The sequence below is a fragment of the Grampus griseus genome (genome assembly GCF_964374135.1).
Source record: "Grampus griseus genome assembly, chromosome: 20".
Taxonomy (NCBI): domain Eukaryota; kingdom Metazoa; phylum Chordata; class Mammalia; order Artiodactyla; family Delphinidae; genus Grampus; species Grampus griseus.
In genome coordinates, this window is record NC_139014.1 from 6623908 (window position 1) to 6640009 (window position 16102).

A 16102-nucleotide genomic window follows, 5' to 3' on the forward strand; every position below is an offset into this window, starting at 1 on the left:
CACTTACTAACTGTGTGATCTTGGGGAAGTTGCTTAGTCTCTCTGAGCCATGATTTCTTGCCTGCAGTAATCACAGGACCTACTTCACAGCAGTGGGAGGGCTACCCACTGTTATCAGTATCCTCATCCTATAGGTGACAGCCCCACAGCCAGGTAAAGGAAGGCAGCTCTTGTAACACACACACACACACACACACACACCCCTTCTCCATCCTAAACTGAATCTAACATCCTCAAGGGCCCTGCTCTTCATAATCCTACTTGGCACAAAGTCCCCTCCTCCTGGGCACTGGATATCCCTACTCTACCCTCTGTGGCCTCAATTAGTAGCAGCTCTTCCACAGCAGGAGTGTGTCACCACTGATTCATTCAGGGCTCGGGGTATCTCACACATGACCTGCCACCCTAGGCCATCGCTGGTGTGAGGGATTTTTTAACCTACCCCAAGGGCCTGACGTGTATCCCTGCGAAACAAACATCATTGCTCTTGGACAAACAGCCACACCGGTGAGTGGTGCCCACGGATACAGCTCTCCCTCCCAGCCGGCCATCGGCCACAGCTTTGCCACCCTCTCCATCTCCATGACATCCCCGGTGAAACTTCTGAACAGGGGAGAGCCAAATGGTGACCAGGCTAGGCTTGGTTTCATTTCAAAATGAGAAGACAGGATTTGGGGCAAGGGAGGGCACACTGTGTTCATTTTTGTGCCCTTGAAATCTCCCCCCGTGTATGGTTTCCCAGTACACTGACTTAGAACATCAGCCTGGAGGCGTGTGATTCTAGGGTGGGAACCTAAGCGTGCCGTGCCCACCATTACCTCCAATGAGGGATTTCAAATCACACCTGCAAAGAGCACTGTCGGGCTCATTTCTTCCTTTGCAATTCCTCTCTGTGCTCATCTCTGCCCACCTCTGTAGGTTCCCCATCCTCTGGGAAGCCCGAAGCTTCCCCCACTTATGCCTCCCAGCTCTGAGCTCTAGAACCGCGCCGTCAAATACGGCAGCCACCAGTCACGTATGACTACTGGGCACTTAAATGTGGCTTGTCCAACCTGAGGTATGCTGTGAAGTGTAATATGCACGCTGGAGAGTGAAGACTTTGTATTACAAAAAGAAAATCTCTCACTAATATTTTTATATGGATTACACGTTGAAGAAATATTTTAGCTACATTGAGTTAAACAATATAGTGTTAGAATTCATTTCACTTTTCTTTTTCCTTTTTCTAATGTGCCTACGTGTGGCTCTCATTTTGTTTCTTTTGGACCACGTGACTCTAGATGAAGGACCCAGGTCCTCCCTCAGCTCTGAGGGGGGACTGCCCCTAGAAACTCTCTGTGCTGGGAAGGTGTCCTACAGGACTGGAGATGAGGAGGGATTGCCGAATGCTCCTGGAGGGAGGGGCCCCAATCAGGCCAGTCTCTGAGCTTCAAACAGCAATGGGCAGATCCAGGCTCCAGAGTCCCAGCACCACGAGGCATCCAGCCTCCCCCGCAAGGCAGGAGGTCATCCCCGAGCCCTGGCCTCGTCCAATTTCCCACTTGCCTCCCCCTGGCCTCCCACCTCTCCGCCTCCCATCCACCCACCCCCGCCTGCCCCACTGGCCTGAAACAGTCCTCTGGCCACTGCACCCCTCCTCTAAGAGCACAGCTGCTCCCTGGTGCCCACAAATGAAGTCCAGACACCTGGGTCCCATGGACAGAGCCCCACGCACCCCAACTGTCCTCCCCTCCGTGCACCCCACACTCCCTCCGGTCTGGTGGCCAGACAGCTCCTGCTGTCATCATCTCCAGGCCTTTGCTCTGCTGTTCCCTCAGGTTACAATGTCCTCTTCCCACTGCCTCTCTCTTGTCTACAGGACAAATTCCAGAATTTTCAGAGTCCCACCTAAATCCCTCTCCCACAGAGCACCTGCCTTAGTGCCTGGCGGCTCTGGAAACACGGGTGAGAAGACAGAGGGTCTGGGTCTGGCTGTAAGCCAGCTGCCCTTCTCCCCCGCCCCCAGCACCCCCCCCCCAGGTTGGGGAGCTCCTGGCTATGCCTCTGCGATGTCTCCCTCATCATTTTGCCCCCTGTTGCAGGAATTTGCCCACTCCATGCTGCCCCTGCCCCATACTGGACTGCGGTCTTAAGGACCTCTGCCCACCCACTTGCCGTCCGCACCTTTCACAAACGTGCTGTTAATATTTGATGAACTCCCGGACCCCCCAAAAGCCCGGCGGAGAGTGGCAATGGTGACACTTCCGGGACACTCAGCATCACCTTGAACGGCCTGAGCACCTCCACGAGCTTAGGGCTCTTCTCTTCCCCCTGCTCCCCCAATCCCAGGCAGGCTCCCGCACACGGACGTGCACGCGCACTCACACCCCAGACATCTGATGGCCGCCCACCAACCGCGCTGTTTCCCGGGCGCCCAGGGACCCCGGCTGCGCGGCTCCTCTGGATCCACTGCCCTCCGAGTGAGCGGCCTCAGCTTTGCCGTCGGGTTTCCCTCCCTCCATTTTGCAGAGCTAAGACCTGAACCCAGGCGCCAGGGGAGAAGACCACTCCTCCCCCTTGCCCCCACTGGCGCGGTCACCGAGGTCTCCCTCCTCCAAGACGAACCCGCCCCCCCCCCAGCTGATTCCTCCCGGAACCCCCGGGGGAATCTCTTACACTCGGGCTGTGAAGTTCTGGGTATTTTTAGGCCAGCGATAAATAATTCATAGGGAACGTGGCATCGGGCTCCCCCCGCGGGAGGAGGGGGCGCGAGCGGCGAGGGCCACCGTCACCCGCGGCTCAAGGACACTCGCGATGCGGCGGCAGCAGCGGCGGCAACTCCGGGCGCGGGGACCCGCGCCACGCCTCCTGGCGGCCAAACTGGGCACCACGCACTCCGCGCCCCCCGCCTCACTGCCACCCTCTGAGGGGGTCCCAGCTCCCAGGTCCCCATCCCCACTGCCCCAAGCTGGGTCGCCACCCCAAGCCCCGCGGGTGGGGGGCGCCGAGTTCGCCTGGCAGGCGGGGCTGTAGGCGGGTACCAGCCCAGCCCTGCCCTAGGGAGAACCCAGGAGTCCGGTTCCCGACCTACCCAGTCCCCTTCACGCTCCTCTTCGAATTCCTAACGGGGTTTAGGAGCAGGTTGGAAACGGACTGGCGCAGCCAGAAACTAGACGGGCTCTGAGACTGAGCAGACGAGCTCCCGCCGCCCAAGTTCCTTTCCTCAGTTTCTCCATAGCCCGGGTCGGATCGAGCCGGGGCAGTGCCACTGTCAGAGGACTGGGGACTGGGCCCCAAGTCCCGACGGGTGAGCAGTAGGACAAGTGGGGTGAGCCTCAGGGCCCCGCGGGAATTCCCCCTTCGCTCACCCAGCAGGACCTTGGGATGGGTCGTGGGACGCACCCTTGGCGATTTTCTGGCCACTGGGTGCTTTTGCCTTCGTTTGGACCTCGCCCTGCCCACCTAGGCCTGGCACGAACCGCCTTCTGCCGCAGGAGGCTCAGTGGCTCCCCTTCCCCGCCGTCGGGGATCCTGGTCGAAGCCCCGGGGGACCAGAGCAACACGTTGGTGGGGCAGCCAGGGCCCAGCGCACCCAGGCTCTCGGCTCTCCCAGGTCCTCTTCGCCCACCCTTCCTTTCCCCTCCTCGGAGCCTGGGTCCGCCGGGCGCGGGTCCAGCATTTGGGAAGAGCCCACCACCCGGTGAAGCCCACGCTGATTGCCTGAGGTCAGAGGAGGGAGCGCTCTACCGAAGGAAGAGCTGGGAGGGGAGGACCTGGGGGACTTACAGCCGGTGAAGGGGCGGGAGTGTGAAGGCAGATGCGTGTGGTAGGTGCTCAGCAGACCTCCGGGAGCAGGGGGCCGGGCTCCTGGAGCCACCGACAGCCCCCTTTCGTCCTCTCTGCTCCGTGCCCTCTCCAGCCCCCTCCGCTCTGGCCGAACCCAGCCACGGCCCCAGCTCCCAGCCCCGCTCCCCAGCCCCGCTCCCCAGCCCCCGCCCGGCTTCCAGCAGCAACAGTTGTGGGGCCCGCAGCCTAGACTCCCACGTCCCCACACCGCACCCTCCCCTGCGGTGCCGCGGTGCCGGGCGAAAGACCTGGAGGGCTCGGCGACCCAGGAGACGAACGTCTTGGGCGCCTCGCCCGCGCCCTTCCCTCGCGCCCGCCGCGCGCCTGTCACCTCGGCCTCTTCCTCACCTCTTCTCCGCCCGCCCGGGTCCAAACCCCAGGTCCGGTCCCCGAGGGTCCCAGTCCCCCGGCGCCCCCTTCCTGGGGTTCCCTGCGTCCACCAGACTCTCCCCGGTGCCGCGCCATCTGTCTCCGCTGTCCTTGCCCGCGCGGCGCCTGAGCCCAGCCCCAAGTTGGCGGCGAAGTTGGCGCCCCCGGCCCGGCGCCCGCCACTCACCGGGGGGAAGGGGCGCTGCGCCCGCGCCCAGAGCCCGCGCCGGCCGCCTCCCGCGCGCTGCATGTCCCCGCGCCTCGGTTCAGCGCGCTGGCGCGTGCTGTCCTAGCCCGGCGGGCGCCTGAGCTAGGGCGCCGCGGGGCCGGTGCCCGTGGCGCGGCCTGGCGCGCTGGACCGGGCCCGCCCCCCGGGCCCCTCTAGTGGCCCGCTCGGCGCCCGGCTCCGTCCCGGGCTGGGCAGCGCGCCGCGCCCAGGCTTCCAGGGTTCGCCGACCGGCTGTGGCGGAGCGCTTGCCGCCGCCGCCACCCGCGCGGGCCCGCCCCACCGGGGCCCGCAGCCTCCGCCCCGCCCCGGCCCGCCCCGGCCGGCCCTCCCCGCCGCCCGCTCCCGTGCTGTTCTAGGACTCTTGTTGCCCGCCCTCGCGTCCCTTCTCCCCTCTCCACGGCTGTGTCCCCAGACCCGACAGGACACTCGGGACCAAGTGCAACCTCGGAGAAAACAGGCTGCCCGGAACCCCGGGTTCGAGCCCGAAGCTCACTGGGTGTGTGACCTTGGGCCGGTTAATTCCGAGAAGCCCCCTGTCTATAAAGAGAGGCTAGCATCTTGGGGCCTGGTGTAAAAGACGGAGAACAGGCTACGGACATTGAGGTACTATTTTTTCAAGTCTTGTCAGTCTGGCTGGAAACCAACAAAGGCGGGAAGGACAGAGTGGGGGACCCGCCCCAGACAGAGGGGCCACAGGGAGCAGATGGGGCAAGCTGCTGCCCAGCTCTCTCTGTTCTTGTTTGGGTCGTACTGGGGACTAACCAGGGAGGGGACCCAGCAGTAGGGCCAGCAGAGCAGGCAAGGTGCCTGCCGTGTGGGCAGAAGGCAGGTCGGCTGCCGCAGCAGGACCAAGCTGAGAAAAAGACGGTGGGTGCCAGCACTGGCTGCCAAAACCCCTCAAGCCCCCAGGAGGCCCCTGAACAGGGAGCTGGCTCTGCAGCGCCACCTGGTGACTGGAGGGGAGCTGCAGCTGGAAGGTGACCCCGGGCCCCAGAAGAAGTCGCACATCAACCACCGTCCCTCGGTTGCAGGTGTTTTATTTCCAGCATATTTCCGACCTGGTGACCCTCCAAAGTCCAGCAGGAGATAGGCAGGAGGGAGGAAGGTCAGCCTGCACCTGCACCCATCCCTAACTAAGGTTATCTCCTTGCTGAGAGTTACCCACAGTGGCAAGAGCGACTTTCTGGCACGAGGAAGTGCTCAGAGGCCCCTGGCAAAGGGGCAGCCGAGGCCCCACGCCAGGACGGCCAGGCGATGCAGCTGTGGTGCAGAGTCCTGCTCAGACTGACCCCGATCCCTCTCCCCCGCACAGCACTCCTCCCCTCCGTGCCTGCCTGGGATCTGGTCTCAGCGTCCCAGCAGCCGCAGCATCTCCTGAGGATCCAGCAGCTTCTCCCTGGGCTTCCCCGCACCCTGGCCCCGGGACACCTCCTCAGCGTCCAGCTTCTCCCAGTCCGAGAAAGAAACAGGCCAGACCCCTGCGGCAGAGGGAAGACGGGTCACTGCTTTCACCTCCTCCTCTCCCCCAGCCCAGAGCAGCCCCCTTCCAGACGGTGAAGGGCCCAGGGACCCCCCCACCCCACCTCCCAGGAGCTCACACGGGGCCCAGACCTCGGCAGCCGAGCAGGGCCTTGATGGCCGCATAGCCAGGCCTGGGGCCAGACGGCAGCAGCCCCGCTTTCAGGTCCTGCAGCAGAATCTGGCCGGTGACGAAGCTGTCAGTCATGGTAGTGGTGATGACACCTGTGGGCCCGCGCTTCACCCAGCCGCTGCAGTAGAGGCCTTGGAGAGGGGTAACAAAGGGGTAAGGAATGGGGAGTTGGCCGGACACCCCTGGCAAGCCTGGGCCTCAGCACACACACATGTACGCACGCCTCCATACACCCCACGGCCTCCCAGCATCCATCAGCTGGGCCCACTCTGGCCGCTGGCCCACTGCCCTCAATGCTTCCCAACCTGTATTTACCACGCCATCCCCCTTACACCTCAGTGTCCCTGTAGACCAGGAGCTCCCTGTAGGAGCTGGGTCCTGCCCACCTTGTTTCAACAGGCTCTCAGTAAACACTGAACGAATTAATGAATGACTAGACAGGTCTGTGGATATTAAATCAGGCTGGAAGCTCGCTGAGGCCAAGGGGCTGCTGCTTCGTCTCCAGTCCCAGCACTAGGCCTAGCCCAGAGCAGGCCTCAGTAAACTGAATGACTTAATAACCAGACATATGTGTGGGCATCTCAGCTAGACTGGGAGCTTCCTCTAGGGCCAAGAGGAGGCTGAGGCAGGGCCAGGGTCTTGGGACAGGGCCTGGCTCAGAGCAGGTTCTCAATGCATGTCACCAGATGAATGAATGAATGTGAATGGCCCCGGGAGACACCAGCCTCCCTGCCCCCCACTGCACCCTCTCACCTGGCACATCCACAACCCGGCCCTCCATATTGGGGATGACCCCGAGTTTGGGGTCAAAGGGCACACTGGGGTCGATGGGGTGGCTCTTATAACCAATGCTGCTCAGTACCAGCCCACAGGGGAGGTCCTCCACGGCTCCAGTGGGCACTGCCCGGGTGGCCTCACCAACACCCTGTGGGGAGAGGGTGGGAAGCGCCAGGCTGGGGCTGGGGAGATTTGAGAATGGGGGTGTCTTTGGGTAACAGGAGACTCACCTCCAGTCTGGTGACTGCCAGGCGGATGCCTGCCGCTCGCCGCCCATCTGGCGAGGGCAGCACCTGCTGAGGGCTTCGGAAGAAGCGGAGGCCCCAGGCGCGGGAGGCCGATGCCCGGCGGGCAGCCTCTGCCACCCCTGGCTTCTCCGTGGCTGCTTGAAGCAGTAGTTCCGTCAGCCGCTTCCTCGGGCGAGGGACCTCTGTTAGCAACACAGAACATCTCAGGGCGGCGTCCGGGTTACAGCCCTCTCCCCTAATGCCCTCTCCCGAGCCCTCTCTGACCTAGACCATCCCCTCCCTAGTGAGCCAGGGGGCCGGGCCAGGGCCCCTCACCCTTGATTCTGTCCTGAAGGCCCAAGAAATCCGCAGGATCCAAAATGGGCCGAGTTCCTGGTAACTGAATCATCTCCCGAAGTTCCTTGGCGGTGTGGGCGGGGAGTGGGGGAGGAGTCAGGCCCAGAGCACTGTCCACTCCTGAGCCCACCCCAGAGCCCAGCCCAGGTGGGAGACATCACCAGCTCCCACCAGCACACAAGGCACTGGGCCCCAGGGGGGGCCCTGCCTGGCTCTCCCTCTTCCACCCCAGGCAGCTCTGCCCTGCCACACCCCCCAAGGAGCAGACCATCTACTTGGGACCCTGGCCCCTCTCCCTCAGGCCCCAGCACCTTAATGGTGAAGGCCACTTGCAGGGGTCCACGTCGGCCCACTATCCACACCGTCTTCACCTGACTCTGTCTCAGTGCCCCCAGGGCAGCCTCCGTGATATCCGTTTTCTGGCACAAAAGGAGGACCTTAAAGTCGTTGGACACTGACAGCAGAAGGGGGACCTCTCCATTGGCTGGGCGGTGAGAAGGTTGGCAGCCTGAAGTGGCACCGCTGCCCATCCCCCCGGTGGCCGGATGGAGCACTGCTGCCAATTCTGCGAATGGCTCCAATTAGTAGCAAACCAGGCCCACGCTCTTCATTCAACAAGTGTTTACTGAGTGTTTACCACGTGCCAGGCACTGTGCAAAGGGCATGGATGGGGGGGTGTCAATGTTGAGCAAAAGAGACGTGGTACTGGCCTTCACAGAGCTTCTGATCTGGTGGAGAGAGAGACTTATCGAATATTCAATAAAAAGTATAAAATCGCAGTGGTGACAACATGCTTTGAAACAGAAGTAGCCAAGTCTATGGGAGGAGAGTATTACAGGGAAATGGACCTATTCAGGTCTATGGAGGCTTCCTGGAGGAAGGGAGAACTGAACCAAGAACTAAAAGATGCAAACAGGTTAACGGGCAGGAGGGGAGCTGAGAGGGTTCTGAGCAAGAGGAATGGTGTGTGTATACTGAAAACTTGTTTTAAAAAAGCCTATGGGGGCTTCCCTGGTGGCGCAGTGGTTGAGAGTCCTCCTGCCGATGCAGGGGACGCGGGTTCGTGCCCCGGTCCGGGAAGATCCCACATGCCGCGGAGTGGCTGGGCCCGTGAGCCATGGCCGCTGAGCCTGCGCGTCCAGAGCCTGTGCTCCACAACGGGAGAGGCCACAGCAGTGAGAGGCCCGCGTACAGCGGAAAAAAAAAAAAAAAGCCTATGTAGCTGCAGAATGTGAAGGGAGAAATGGTATGAGACGAAGCTCACGGGCTGCCTTCTAGAAGGCCTCTGCCCAGCACCAAGGGGAAACAGAGGCTCAGCGTGGAGGCACGAGGCCCAAACCCTGCAGGCAGGGGCACCCTCTCCTTGGTGTGACCCCCGCTCCACCCCTCCGGCCCTTGACCTACCCACTCACCTCCAGGTACTCAGGTGGCGTCAACAGGATCCGGGCCACATCCAGAGCCACATTCCCCTGCCCCAGAACCACGGCCGTGTCACAGCTCAGGTCCGGCGCCAGCTGGAGGACAGAGGTCTGGATAGGGGTCCCCTAACTTCGGCCCCAGTCAGGCTAATCTCAGCCTCACGCCCAGTCCCCGGCCGCACCCTCAGGCTCCCCTACTCTCGGAAAGTCCACCCGCCCAGAGCTTCAGCTCAGGTCCCTCCACCCCGACCCGGCGCCCCCTCTTCCCAGGGGCCTCGCCCCTCGGCCAGCCTGATGTTTCACATCTCATCTCACTGCGCGCTTCCCAGGCCTGTGGCTTCCTCTTCCCCGAGCTGCGGCAGCCAAGAGCTGCCCCTGGCCCCGGTGGAGGAGTGGGGACGAAGAGGCCAGGGGAGCGCTCCCCAAACTCACCTTCCGGTTCTCAGGAAGCCCATTGTACCAGCCCACAAAGGCCCGGGCTGAGAGCACGCCCGGCAGCTCCTCTCCGGGGATCTCCAGACCCCGATGGTCCTCCGCCCCGTAGCTCTGAGGAAAGACCCAGAGGCCTCAGCAGCGGCTAAGGGGCCAGGCAGCCCCCGCCGGGCTCCCAGCGGCCTCCTTCCGGCTCCTCCTCCACAGCCTCCGCCGTGGCCCTCACCCCTAGGTCTTCCACCCGCTGCCACCAACCACTGCGGCGGCCCTGCCCCCTCCCCGTCTGCGCTCACCAGCACCACGGCGTGGTAGGCGTCCCGCAGCTCCTGCACGGTCACATCCCTGCCCACCACCACGTTGCCGTGGAAGGCACAGCGGTCAGAGTGGGCCGTCCGGGTAAAAGTGTTGATGACATTCTGCCGGGGCCCGGAGTGGGAGGGGTTAGAGGGTGGGGCAGCTCCAGGGCCCGTGGCTATGCCACCCTCACCCCACAATGTCCCGTATGGCATCCCCCCAGAGGGCCTGGGGTCAAGTCTCCAAAGCCCTGCTCTGAGCCCAGAGAGACCCACCTTCACCTCGGGGTGGTCGGGCGCCACGCCAAAGCGCACCAGGCCGAAGGGCACCAGCTGCTTCTCGTAGATGTCCACGTGGGCCCGGGAGTGGTGCTGGGGGAGAAGGCAATGGCTGTGGGGCCGAGGGGGGCCCCTGTGGGTCCTGCCCTTCCCAGGACAAAGCAGGAGAGCCCAGCTCAGTGGGCTAACAAGGTGGCCTTGACCCTCTGCAAGGAGAGAGAAAGGCCCACGACTCCCCATCTGCCTAGAGAGCCGGGCTAGAGGAGTGGGCAGCACAGGGCCAGGCAGCCAAGGCCAGACTTCAAGGACTGCCAGCCCACTGAGATGGCGAGAACTCTGGCCAACCAAGGAAGATGGCAGCTTTCCCTCCACTGGAGTCGTATCAGGGGAGCTTCTTCGTCTACTTGGGTCAGACGTGACACACAGCCCTGCCCTAGAACCCGCGGACACTTCTAGAAATGCCCAGCCCACAGATGACCTGAGAACCACCCTTGGAAACTCACACCTGCTTTAGCTCTAGCGTCCGAGACCATCCTGTTGGAAAGCGGACCAGCAGGACAGAGACTTAGAGGCACAGCTGCGGCATGAGGGGAGCAGAGGGGATGGAAGTGGCCCTACTCCTAGTCTTAGAAAAAACAATCTCACTCGTATGTCGGTTCCACATTGCCTGCCCCCCACCCCGGGGCACCCAGAGGGGCCGTGGGGAAGGCTCAGGTTTGGGGGTCGGGCAGACAAGTGTGGTGTAGCTCTGCCACCAAACAGCGCATGGCCCCGGCAAGTCCCAGCGTCCGCCTGGGTCTCAGTCTCTTCCTCTGTAAACTGGGACAGATGACACGCCCCTCAGGGTTGTTGGGAAACATCCCGGAGGCCAGGACGGTGAGACTCTGGGCCACAAGCAGGTTCAGGGTCAAGCAGCTGGGGCTCCCGTGGGTGACACTACCCTGCCTCGTGCCCGATCAGGCTGTGGCGCGATTCCACACTCCCGATTCAGTGGGACTCGAGGCAAATGAGCTCCTGCCCTCCAGCAGCCCTCAGCCCAACAAAGCCTCCCGCTCAGCTCCTTGCCTCTGTCCACATCCCACTGCCTGCACCCAAGTCCCGGCCCCCCACGCGCCCATCGTGCCTCCCGACTCTCCCCACCCCCCTCAAGCCCCGCTGACGTCGCTGTGCCCTTGAAGAGCTGCAGCTCTGAAGTCAACAGCCGCGGGGCCAACCCAGCCCCACCGCTATCTGACTCTGTGCCGCCGGAATGTTCCTTACTGGACCACAGAACATTCCTTCCGGCGTGGGCTTCTGGATGAAATGAGCAAAGCCTACACCCTTAGCCCAGGGAGTGACCTGCTGTGGGTGTTCAATCAAAAGCTGTCATTACCGTCACACCACCTTGCTCACAAACCTTCCCTGGCTGTCCTGCCACGGGACAAAGTTCAAACTGCTGAGCCTGGAGGTCAATACCGGACACTATCCGCCTTTCCATCTTATCTTCCCTTCTTTCCAGCTGTGGAGCCTTCCCTCCAGCTCACAGCCCTCTCTCCAAGGCCACCTCCATAAGGCTCAACCCGCTGGACCTATTTACTGGTTCTCTCACAGGACTGGCCTCATCTTCCAGGATGCCCCTCCTCCCTAGCTCTCACAGGTCCCTGGCTGTCCCTCTGGCTGTTCTTTTCCAGGCCCCTATTTCTCTGTCCCCCCTCTAACAAGAATATTCTCTGAGGTTCTTCCAATCTGAGACACCCCCCTTCCCTTGCCCCCGCACACATTCCCTGGGGAATTGTCATCCGCTCCCTCCTGTGACCTCAAATTCCCGTGGACTTACTGATGACATTCTACTCTCTCTCTTCTGCCCAGACCCCCCACCAAGCCTGAGACCCCTGAACAGCTCACCCCTGACACCTCACACCCATTGGGATGAAAGTCAGTCCTCCCCTCCCCCAAACCTCTCCCCCTCTGCTCCGGGGTCGGAAGCTGGGGCTCCTCCCTGACTCCCCTCTACCCTGTCCAATCAGACCCCCATCCTCTCCACTGCTCTTTCGGCCACTAGCCCTGCCTCTCGCTCTGCAGGCAGAGAGAGGGCACCAGATCAAAAACGGGGTGCTTTCAGTCCCTTGCCTAAAACCCTTCACTGAAGCCAACCACCTATAGCAGCAGGCAGGGGGTTGTTTTCAAATGTTGATTCCTGGGCCCCAGACACAGTTTGATTAGGTGGGAACTAGGCCCAGAAATGTGTATTTTCACAAGTCCCCCAGAGGTCTCTGATGGAGGGAAGGGGGGGGACAGCACCAAGAGAAACTGCATGAGTCCAAGCTGGTCAGTGGCTTCCCAGCCACAAGGATCTGGGCCCGCCTACCTCCTCCAGCCTCTGCTCTCACCCCTCCACCCTCACTGCACACGCCCACCTTCCTGAACTCAACGGTCCCCAAACCCGCATTCTCTTTCCTCTGGGTCTTTGTCACACGGTTCTCTGTGCCTGGGGCCCTCTGGCCTCTTACCCATTCCCCTGCCCCACCGGGCTTGTCCTTCTGTCCTTGAGACAGTAATCTGGACGTCACCTCCTCCAGGCTGGGTTAGGTACCCCTCCTGTACACGCGCCCCCCCCCCACATCAGAGCCCTAGAATACCGCATAAACCCTCTTCCCACCACTCCACAACCCCCCACAGTAGACTGTCAGGTCCTTGAGCATGGGGACCACGTCTGTCCTGCTCGCACCCATGTTCCCAGTGCCAAGCTGTGCCTGGATCATGTCAGTGTCCAGTGGTTGGTTACTGAATGGCCCAGCGTGGAGCTTAAGAGCGGGCTCTGCCATCGGAGTGCCCACGCTCAGAACCCAGGCCTTCCCTGCTCAGAGGTGGGGCCTTGGGCAGCCTCGCTCAGTTCTCATCTGTGAAGCAACAGTCATGCCACCTGCTTCACAACTTGTCTTGGGGATGCGATGAGATGCTGTACACACGGTGCCTGACTCGGCTAAGTGCCACTGTCCCAAGTGTGCTGCGCGTGTCCCTGCCGCGGGAGCACAGCCAGTCGCTTGGAGCTCCCAGTGGGCCAGGACCAGCCTGTAACTGGCCTCGGTGCCCATCCCCCAGCACCTCCCCCAGGGAAAGTATGTGCAGGCCAGAGCCTTTGTTCACACTGGGGACATTGAGAATCCTGCCTGGGAGGCCTACCCTCCTCCCTCTCCAAACTTCAGGCTCCGCTCGCACAGTGCCCCTTACACAGAGCCCTCCAGGACCTCCCCAGCCCCTGGGAGATCCCTGGTCTTCCTGCCAGCGCCCGTGCGGGAGGCCCTCTCCAGAGCCTGAGACCTCCTTCAACGCACTTCTCCAGGAAGCACTTTCTGACTGACCCCACCCAACTGGGCTCACGCTGGTCACTTCATCGTAATTAGCTCTTTCCCCTGTGCTGCTTGGAAGCCGTGCTCAGGTCACTTTTTGGCAGGGTGACCGACTCATCCTGGCCTCCCCAAGACCCTCCCAGTTTAACACTGAAAGCCTTACATCCTGGGCAAGCTGAGCAGGTTGATCGCCCTACTTTTTAAGTATTAATATCTGCATATGTGTGTGTGTGTGTGCATGTAATTAGTATATTCATCCTTTCTCCTCTCTCTCCACAGCAAGGTCATCGTCCTATGTCTCAGTCAGCCTAGGTCTCCCGCACCCCTCCCCCACCCCAGCCCACCGCCACCAACTCACGCCAACCCATGATTCTCCCTCCCTCCTCCCTCCCGCCAAGGTCTGCCGAGGTTTCAAGGGTGACCAGCAACCTTGGGGCCCTGCCCACCAAGGCTAATACTATAAACCTTGAGACCCCGGCCATGGGGTGGGGGGAAGGCGTGGAATGGAGGGTGGAGAGCATGCTGGAAGACCAGCATGGCAAGGGGAGGGCTGGAGCTATTGGCGAGGAGAGTGCAGCGAGGGGCCTAAAGTTACAGAAATCCCTGAGCAGAGGGCGTGGCCTCAAGATGCAGGATGTTCGGGACAGAGTGGAGACAGAGGAGAAAGAAGGGAAGACGAGGGGCAGAACAAAGTCATCACGCAGGTCTGCATAAGCTCCCTGGAGTACTTGGCCAAGAAGGCATAGCCGACCGTCTGCCACAGACCCCTGACCATCACCCATGAGGCAAACACACTTCTCTTCTAGCTGAGAACCTAGAGTGGGGAACCCCAGGTGACAAAGCATGCAGGAAATGTCCCGTCTAGATGGGCTGGGAGCCCCTTCCCCTTCAGGGACCCAGGAGTGCTTTTAAAACCCGAAGGAGTGGAGCTTGCCCTTAGGATTGGAGCAGCAGGTGAAGCATGGGAAAAGGAACCAGGAGGAAGCGGCTTACCTTTAGCAGGTGTTGGGCGGTGTAAAAGCCAGCTGGGCCACTGCCCACCACACAGATCTGGGGGGTCTGCTCCTGTGTGGAGAACTGCTGGTGGAAGCCTAGGGCAGGGGGGACCGGGGAGGAAGGTCAGTTCAAGACTCCCTCCCGGGACTTCCCTGGTGGTACAGTGGTTAAGAATCCGCCTGCCAATGCAGGGGACGCGGGTTCGAGCCCTGGTCTGGGAAGATCCCACATGCTGCAGAGCAACTAAGCCTGTGCGCCACAACTACTGAGCCTGCGCTCTACAGCCCGCGAGCCACAACTACTGATGCCCACGGGCCACAGCTACTGAAGCCTGTGCTCCTAGAGCCCGTGCTCCGCAACAAGAGAAGCCCCAGCAATAAGAAGCCCGCGCACCGCAGTGAAGAGTAGCCCCCACCAGCCGCGACTTAGAGAAAGCCTGCGCTCAGCAACGAAGACCCAACACAGCCATAAATAAATAAAATAAAATAAAATAAATAAAATTTAAAAAATTAAAAAAAAAGACTCCCTCCCCATCCCAAGCCCCAACTTCAGTGTCCAACAGAAAACGGGGTTTCCCAGGCTTCACCCTCATCTGCGCACTCCTTCTCTTTTTCCTCAAAGCTTTGGCGTTTGCAGGGTCCCTTACTTCATCTGAATTCCCAAAGGCTGTGTCTCCATCCAGAGCCCTCATCTCACCCATGAACTTACTATGACGCTGAAGATGGCCTACTCGACAATCCCCATCACCCCTGAAGCTTCCCTGCTCAGCACTTCTTAATTTTTCTCACCGGGTTCCCAACCCACCCAGCTAGAATACCACATCCTTCCAACAGACCCCATATCGCCACTGTGGATCTCCCCACAAGGCCCCATTTTACCTCTTCTTACCTCTCTCTCCACAGAGCCCTCTATTGCCCATAGAGGCCCCTGTTTCGCCTCAGACTTCCCTCTCGCCCCACAGACCTCCTTATCACCCCCCATTCACTCCTTCTCACTTCTGTGGACATCATGGTCTCCCCTTCTCACTTTTGTTGACCCCTGTCTCACCCCAGGAGCCTCACATATTACCGCACAGGCCGCCACCTGCCCCTGTACACCACCCCCATCTCATCTGCATGAGTGGACCCCTCCAGTCTAGCCCCTGGTCCCCTCTCTCTCCCCTCTCCAGCCCTGAACCAGCTCGGCTCTTACTCCTATATTTAGCGCTCGCAGGCCTCCCCGCGCTCCCATTCAGCCCTACAGGTGCCCTGTTCCTACTCTGGGTGCTTTCGGAAGGAGGCGGCCGGGTCCGAGGCCATGCCGTCCAGGGCCACCAGCGCCAACAGCGCGGAGCCATGCCTGGAAAAAGCAACTAGACAGCGGACCCGACCCCGCCCTGATCTCCCGCGCCGGCTCCGGCCCCGCCCTCGTCCTTCTTGGGACCCCGCCCACAATTGCGGCCCCGCCCCAAATCCCGCCTCCCACGCTCCAGGAAAGCACAGCGTGGCGGCTCCACCCCCACACACGAAAGAATCCCGCCGCCCTAATGAAAAGCCCGCCCCCCTGGTCCACCCCTTTCCGCTGAGGGCCCGCCCCCCAGGACTCCCGGACCGTATGTGACTCAATAAATTGCTCCGTAATCTTTACCCTCCCTCCAATTATCTGGAGCCTAGAGTTGGAGGAGAGCAAATCCCCACTGCTGTTTCAATCCCGCCTGAAAGAAGGAACCAATTAGAAAGGAGCTTACTTTACTTACCCCACCCCCGGAAGCTGTCGTCGCTTGCTGATGACGCGACGCCTGTCCCATTTGATAACGTACCCCGGCTCGTTTCCATATCAGCCAATCACAAGCCAAGTTCAAGCGAGCCTCCCCGCTCATTGGGTAATAACCACAGAGTCCGGAAGTCTGGAAAAAGGGTCTCCAGGCAGGACTTCGGGCAT

The 16102-nt window shown here is 61.2% G+C and overlaps 1 protein-coding gene across 4 annotated transcripts; it reads right to left on the bottom strand.

The window, feature by feature from the left end:
• Positions 1–5449: 5449 nt before the first annotated feature.
• On the bottom strand, positions 5450–15579 carry FDXR (ferredoxin reductase; the record flags this gene model as incomplete). 4 transcript variants are annotated; one of them, XM_082678933.1, is made up of 13 exons in its annotated part: positions 5450–5901; positions 6035–6205; positions 6828–6999; positions 7082–7281; positions 7415–7499; positions 7747–7854; positions 8848–8949; positions 9286–9399; positions 9579–9701; positions 9855–9950; positions 14180–14251; positions 14730–14848; positions 15440–15518. In XM_082678933.1, 13 exons carry the CDS (start codon positions 15516–15518, stop codon positions 5771–5773), a joined length of 1572 nt encoding a protein of 523 aa, XP_082535059.1. In that variant the 3' UTR covers positions 5450–5770. The 4 variants fall into 4 exon arrangements, with proteins under 4 accessions (XP_082535059.1, XP_082535057.1, XP_082535056.1 ...); XM_082678931.1 differs by lacking the exon at positions 14730–14848 and having other exon boundaries at positions 14180–14277; positions 15440–15579; XM_082678930.1 differs by lacking the exon at positions 14730–14848 and having other exon boundaries at positions 14180–14277; positions 15374–15545.
• Between the last annotated feature and the right edge of the window lie 523 nt (positions 15580–16102).